At 31.6% G+C, this 8,159-nt stretch overlaps 1 protein-coding gene across 1 annotated transcript; it reads right to left on the bottom strand.

Annotated features, from left to right (window-relative positions):
* Positions 1-388: 388 nt before the first annotated feature.
* Positions 389-1,885, bottom strand: LOC136067292 (transcription factor MYB24-like). Its single transcript, XM_065772928.1, has 3 exons — positions 1,753-1,885; positions 1,500-1,629; positions 389-1,079 (listed from the first exon to the last, which is right to left on the bottom strand). Exons 1-3 carry the CDS (start codon positions 1,883-1,885, stop codon positions 389-391), a joined length of 954 nt encoding a protein of 317 aa, XP_065629000.1.
* Positions 1,886-8,159: the final 6,274 nt, after the last annotated feature.

The raw sequence follows: 8,159 nt of genomic DNA, 5'->3' as shown, positions 1-8,159 counted from the left end.
AATATATTAATTAAGTTGACAATCCTTCTTTTTTTTTTTTTTTTTTTTTTTTTTTTTTTTTTTTTTTTTTGAGAAGGAAAGTTGACAAACTTGAATAACATACCTACACATATTTTTTGAACTTCAACCTGCCGTTGCTCACTTTAACTAGAAACATTCAGATTTCCCAAAGAAGTTTCACCTATGTCTTGTGCATGCACATAACAAGAAATAAATGCACTGTATCAATTATAGGCCCGTCAATTAATAAATAGAACCTAACTCCAAAAGAGTACGTTGTCTAAGTCTCACAGCTTGAAGGAAGATTAGGGTTTGTGACAAATTAGCCGCTTGATAATGCTGACAATGTTGATGCTGATGATAACGATGATGACATGATGGCATTCATTTACTCCATATGATTGTTGGGCACGTGTGGATCATAAGGATAATCACAACCAAGTGGAAAATATGGGAATCTAGCAAGTGGGTCAAGTTCTAGTGAAGCACATGAGTAAGACATGCCACACAAATTACCATTAATAATCTCACAAGGATTTGGAATCATGGGCACTGTTAATGGATCTTCATCATAATTTGGTGTTGCGATACTTGGCCCAATAAGCTTATCACCAATATAATGTTGTGTTGCTCCACTACTGCTGAAATTTTGATGTTCTTGATTAGGATCAAAATTTTTATGAGGCAAATATCCTAATGACCAGAGTGGATCATAGGAGGAAGAATTTGATGGTGGTGCCATTGGGGGTGGATATTGAACCAAATTGGCAACATAATTGGTTTGCTCTAATTTAAGATCACCATGATCAAAGCCTTGCAAATTTGGGGTTGGAGTGGGAAGGTATAGTTGGTCTTGCTGAGAGTTTAGGATCCAATTAGGGTTTGCATTTAGAGAGAAAAGACCTTCCTCAGAGTTACCATTAAAGTGCACATCAAGAAAGGTGGCTATTGCAGGAGTATCATAAGAAATTAGCTTCTTCCTTATGCTTGTATTCCAAAAATTCTTGACCTTATTATCTGTTCTTCCTGGTAGTTGCTTGGCTATCTGAGCCCACTTGTCCAAATAAGAAAAAAGTTCCCTCTTGCATGAAAAAAAGAGAGGATTTTATTAAATTTACTAAATAGATTTACGAGCTAAAGTATTATATATTAAATAAAATATAAAAAATTTACAATAATTTATTTGTTAGGTTGTTGACGTGTCCTGTCATTAATGATATCTATTATCCGGTTAGTGAAGTTTATAAATATATATAAAATAAAATGGTCATGCTAACGAGTGCCTTCAAAGTATTAGTTAACAATCTATTTTAGAAAAGTTTTGACATCACTTTTATGGGAAATGAAAAAAGTTGTCAAAACATTAATAGTTTTTTTTCCCCATAAAAACTTTCTTTAAATGAATTATTAACCAATACCCTAATAGCATTCATTAGCATTTCCCAAAATAAAATTAGTAATAGTATAAATATTTTTGGAAAAGAAAAATAAGATGGTACTTGTTTCCTAGAATGCCTTGAAGTTCAGTGATGGGGGCCGCTTCTTCTGGAGAGAAGCGCCCACGTTTTAAGTCAGGTCTAAGATAATTTATCCATCTTAGTCTACAGCTCTTTCCACATCTTTGCAGGCCTGCTTCGTAGAAGCCATACAATGAAACCGGGAAAAAAAAAATTTGAGAAATAAAACTAGGAATTCATGAAAGCTATAAAGCTAGGGCAATTATGAGAGACGAGGGAGCAGTGATAATGTTACCAGCAAATTTTGGGACAGATCTCCAGCAACCATGGCCATAGTTTGAAATGTAGTTGATGAGTTTCTCATCTTCCTCCGGTGACCATAGTCCTCTGTTCACCTTCTTCTTGTCACAGCACGAGTGATGTCCCATCTCTCTCTAAAAGCAGTATCATGCTCTAAAAGCAGTGTTAGTGCAGCCAATGATAGATGATAAATAAGTACTGGGGAATAAGTTTAAATAGATGAAAAAATCAGAGAGAGAGAGAGAGATAAGAAATAATAAAGAAAGGCAGCACTAGCTAGATTAAGCCCTGGCTAGGAGAGGTTACACTTACTTTACACCTAAGAAGAAAAAAAACAGTGACAGAAAGATATGGCTAATTTGGAAGTGTGAGCATACCACTGAGTAAACTGAGGCTATGAATTTAATGTAAGAGCTGTACCATGGTGGCCCAGTTAGCTGGGTTTGTAGCGAAGGGCTTAAACTTGCAGTATCATCCTTTATGAGCTGTATTGCTTAGAATGTATCCTTTTTTTTTTTAGTTCTGTATTGCATGGGGCTATGGGAGTGGTATTTTTTTTTTTTAGTTCTGTATTGCATGGGACTATGGGAGTGGTAATAGAGTCTAAATCATGAAAACATGATTGGATATTGAATCAGAAAAATTTCCAAAACTTTAGCTCAATCAATGCTAGCAATTAGGTACTAGGGAATTAAGTAGATCTCCCTTCATATATATATATATAGAGAGAGAGAGAGAGAAGTACATTATTACTGATAAATGTTTATTTAAATGTTGTTGAGGTGACAAAATTGAATCCCTCAATTTCACAATAGATGATTTAACAATTATAATATAAATATTACTTTTAAAACTTTAAAGGGTTATTATCTTGAAAATGATGATCATTACTCTTAAAATTTTAAAGGATTATTATATTGTATTTAATGATATTATTCTAAAAATATGATGATCATTACTTTTAAAATTTTAAAGGATCATTATCTTGTATATGATGATGATGAATGTCCATGATTAGATGATGATCAATCACCATAGTCATATATTTGAGTTCCATAACTAAAGATTAAAAATACAATGTACCAAAGAAGGAAAATTAGGGTCGGTGTTCTTGCTAAATTGAAATTTCACTTGGTGTATAAAACACTAGTAAATGTTTAGACCCCCAATTTTAATAAAACCAACACAAGCTTATACTCAAACAATATATGTGAATGATAAGTACAAGCAATACCCAAATAAACAAATAACTCTTAAACCATAATTAATTACAACACAACGGCAATTAAAAGGCAAAAGTAAAGGTTAGAGAGATGCAAATACAAAGATAACACCGACATGTGTTATCAAAGAACTCAGCGAAAAACCTCTCCGTCGTTTTCCAAGCGGTAAAATGATCCACTAAATAATAAAATTAGGATACACGAATAACAATAGACCCTCCAAGCCTAATCTACCAAATGCACCTAAGCCTTCCAAGCTTCTTTCTCTAACAAGGTTAAGTCTAACCATGTCTTCTTTAGCTTTTTAGATCCTACAATAAGCCCATTGCATCAAACAAATAAATTAGTCATCTCCAAACTACTTCCCAAGCACCAAATTTCCTCTTCATTGATGTGGGTATGATGAGATAAGAATTTGCCTAATGAAACTCTCAAGGGTATGTCAATGGAGAGGGTGAGAGTAGAGAAATTTGGAAAATCAAATGTCTAAGATTGTAGATGAGTCAATCTTATTTTTCTCTAGAGTTTCTCTCTCAAAATTCTCTCTGAAAGCTCTCTACATTTAGTGGGTATAAGAGTATTTATAGTAGGGTATATGAGAAATGTGAAAAGACATTTTTCTGCAAAACAGGGTGTTCTGGTGACTCACTTGCTATTGGGATGAGTCGCGAGTTTGAGTCGCAAGATAATTGTCAAGCTAGACTATCTTTTTTGTCCTGTAGTGTTCCAGTTGTCATAACCCTTCAGTTTCTTGCATGCTTCACATGTGTGGCATTTTGGCGAGTCGCCAATCGCGAGTCACTCACGAGATCCAGTCACGAGAACCTTTCTGAATGCTCACACACTTGAATTCTTCACACGCTCTCACATACAACTCTTACATGATTCCCACTTAAATACATGGTATCTAATTACTGAAATACAAGCAAATTTAGCACATAATAAAGCTAACATATGATTGAATAAATTCAACCTTACATAAATTAATACGTAAACTTAGATTTACATCGATTAAGAACAACAAAGGTGAAATTAATGATGAACTTTTTTCTTAATCATGATAACTTGCTTGATGTCAATGATAATATATGTATGTATATGCTTTCTAAGTTTCCCCAATGCTACACTCTTGTTAAGGGTGACAGAATTGTACGACAACAAAAACCAAGAATCGATGATAATGATGATTGTAATGAAAGATTCTATATATACATATACTACTTATCAATGATCACATAAATGTGATGATAGAATTAATGGAATAACGTAGCACTTCTACCAAACATTTAAGGTCTATTATTTTGCTACTCTAGAACTGGTTGACTTAGAAGTATTACAAGTACATTAGGCATGTAATCATTATATGGAGAATGATAATTGAAGATGAAAGTGATATTGATGATGATGGCAATATATGGCAGACTTTGATATGAGATGATAGAAGCTTAATTTGCATTTTTTTTTCCCCCCCTAGAATTAAGTCCAACTCAAAGTGTGCAAGAAAAAAAAAAAAAAAAACCAAAGTCCTCATTCAACCCAGTTTTTTTGGTTGAAATAAAGAACAACAAAATTATCGTCCAAAATTGTGGACTCTTTTTTTTTCTCTGTGGCTGAAGGAAAAGGGTGGAATTTTTTGTTATTAGCCAATAGACTTCTAAGAATGATCATGAAAATGTTTCCTATAAAAGAAGGTCCCAATTTTATTCTTTTTCAGAATATAAGAAGGTCCTAATAAATTATTCAAATATAATAAATTTTGCCTATCAAAAAACTCTCTCTCTCTCTCTCTCTCTCTCTCTCTCTCTCTCTCTCTCTCTCTCTCTCTCTCTCTCTCATTTTTTTTCCATTTTTTGTTGGATTTTTTTTTATTACTTTTGCATCTCTACCTTAGATTGATAAATATTTGTGTTTTCTAAAACTTAACTTTTGGTTTATTATAATTGAAAATGAAAAGATAAAAGGCTAGCCACTACACCTCCTATTGTCTAACTCATCTTGTACATAACTCATAAACTTAATGATTTTCTAATGAATGAAAACGATAGAAACCTAAACTATAGATATTTTGTAATATATATCTTCAACTACAAAATTTTGCAATCAACGTCATAATTTAGGATTAATTGTATTGTGTATGCATTCTATCCAAATGTTTGATTCCATTAATTTTTTTATAGTAAGAATGCTCATTGTAAGTGTTTGTTAATTTAGATGCTGATTACACATTGTCATTTTTTTTTTCCTTTCCTTTTTTCAAACCAGTCTTAATTATCACCTAGATCATTGCAGGAGAAACTATTTTTGTTTTTATTTTTCACTTGAAACCAATATGAAGTTCTTTTTATAAATTCATTCTTTTGTTTTCTATCTCAAAAACAGATATGAAATTCTTTTTCTAAAATTCATTCTTTTGTCTTCTATCCCAAAAACATATTGAAATTCTTTTCATAAAATTCATTCTTTTATTTTCTATCTCAAAAACATATTTGAAATTCTTTTTATGAAATTCATTTTTTTTTCTATCTCAAAAACATATCTGAAATTATTTTTATAAAACTCATTCTTTCTTGCATCATAATACTAGATCTATATTTTCTATTAAAAATATAATTCATAGTTTTTCATCATAAAAACAGTTCTAGGATTTTCTATCATGAAGTCATTCTTTCTTGCATCATAATACCAGATCTGTATTTTCTATTAAAAATATAATTCATAGTTTTTCATCATAAAAATAGTTCTAGGATTTTCTATCATGAAGTCATGGTATTCTCATAACAAAATAAATAAAATGTTTTTCTTTTTTTTTGCATGGAGCAAGGTGTAGATCTAGGATTTTTGAATGACATTTAATCATAGATTTAGGAAAACTAACACAACATATTGCATTATATAATTTTGTGCATGTCATTAATCAATATATAAGTGTTTCTTGATGCAAATATTTTTTTTATCATTTTATTTACAACACTAAATACTTTTAATGAATATTTTTGTTGTTGATATAATTTGGAGAAAAATCATATTATAATATGTCATATTTTGTGTTTTTGTTAGGTTTTAGTTTATTTGGAAAACAACAAGATATAGTCTAGTTTATTGTCTAGACTNGTGGCTTGAGATGGGACCAAAGGGACCAATAAGACACTAGCTCCAATGGGCCTTGGGCTTTTCCGTCAACTCTTGACAAGTCCAAAGTTACCATTAATTATATTCAATACCACTATAAGAATATAATTGCACTCTAGGCCTTATGTATAAATTATTTCCCAAGACTTTATTATACATTCAACCCCTTCATTAAAATATTCGTAGTAATACAAAGTCATTAATATTGACTGCCACTTTGAAGGTTACTACATCTTAATCCTTGAGTACCGGTTTAATCATTTATGTTATTCATCATATATTTATGAAATCCAATTCCATAAATATATACTTTAGTAACTCTTTACTAAAGTGGTTGGGCCAACACTCTGAATAACAAACCCATTAAACTTATCTCAAGAGAATATTTTATATCTCCGTTAAGAGATTATGAATTCCATCTTGAAAATACATGTCCCATCAACACTAAATGCGGCTGCCCAACATACTGAGGTTTTGACCATAACTTATAGATCTCACTCCTGATATATCAAAGCAACCTACATCTCATGATCAGGTCCATTATTCTCTCAGGATTTAGAGTTGATGTAAATAGAAGTCGTGAGCTTTATTATTCATTTGACAGTCATTAGGAGAATAATAAATCTCACAGCGGTCCAGTTCAATATGTCTTAACTCTTAAAACATATCAACATACCAACTAGAAGTCTCCACTTCCATGATCAAGACAAATCATCTTAGTTGATATGTTATAGTCTTCGCAGATGAAATGCCCAATTTCATCACCGACTACGAACTAAAATTCTGAGTTTACAAAGAACTTGTGATTTATATCTTTCTGTGACTTTTCACATAAATCACATACTATGCATCTCATGGACTAAGATAATGTCCCATTAGTTCATAAATGGTCTCATGCAATTAAACAACTTAATTATTCATGACATGCCAATAAATTGGATTTTAGGGCACAAACCCTAACATAATATAACAAATTATTGTTTATAAAAGACAAACAAATTAATAAAACAACAATAATTAATAATTTTATTAATATTTCAATGAACTTATAGTTTATTATTTATTCTTTTGCTAAAATTATGGATAAATATTTGATAAGAAAACCACGTAGAAGGCAATTGTAAACTTTATGTATTTGCATGTTTTTTTATTCTTGTTGTTGTCAATATACAAAATTTTCTTTTTATTAGATTGTGTAATTTATGTTTATTGAGGAACACCCTGAAAAAAATTTCTGTAGTCGCCACTGTAGTAGGTGCTGTCCTAGTTTGGTTGGGCAGCCTTCTATCCTATCAATCTCTTCTTTTCTTGAGGTCATGATGAACAAAGACTTTTGAGGGCTTCTTGTTTTATTCTGATAAGTTATCTGTTGCATTAAATGATATGGTGTTAGGTGGATCATTGTGGATTTATCAGGAAGATCCAAAGGGCTTCCTTGGATGCTATGTGTACCACAATGGAATTATCAAGGTAATTTGGAGAGCTTCCTCGAACGATATAATTACCTTGGTGGGATGCATTTGATAGTTCAAGCATCCTTGGATAATATGCATACCTTAGTGAGATGCCTTTGGTATGTCGTCTATGGGTATTTACCTTAGATGGTTCAAGTGGTCCATTCATGTTTGGACTGAGGGTGGTGGGCCATGTTTGGTCAATTCTTGGGGTTTGGGATCTTGGGGGTACTTTTCATAATTGCTTATTTTATCTTTTACCATTGTTCCAAGGTATGTTTTTCTGTAGTTGGACTCTATTTCTTGAAAAGACACATTCTGGGCTTGTTCTGGTCTAAGGTCTAATGCTTACTTGAGTTTTAAGTGCCACGTCCCTATGTAAATAATTTTAAAAAATTAAGAAAATTTAATATTTTATTAAAATAAAATTTAGAATAGATATTAGATAATTTGAAATGAGTGTTTTGAAAAGTGGTTAAAAAAATATTAAAATAGACATAATTTTCAAGAATTAATGTAAATGCTCAAGGGACATTATAAACATGTTTCACAAAGCGTTACCAACAAAGCACTTCACTAAAGGTGATAAAGGGGTG

Source organism: Quercus suber, unplaced genomic scaffold (genome assembly GCF_002906115.3).
Source record: "Quercus suber isolate HL8 unplaced genomic scaffold, Cork oak 2.0 scaffold_66, whole genome shotgun sequence".
Taxonomy (NCBI): Eukaryota; Viridiplantae; Streptophyta; class Magnoliopsida; order Fagales; family Fagaceae; genus Quercus; species Quercus suber.
This window is presented reverse-complemented; position numbering and strand designations above follow the sequence as displayed.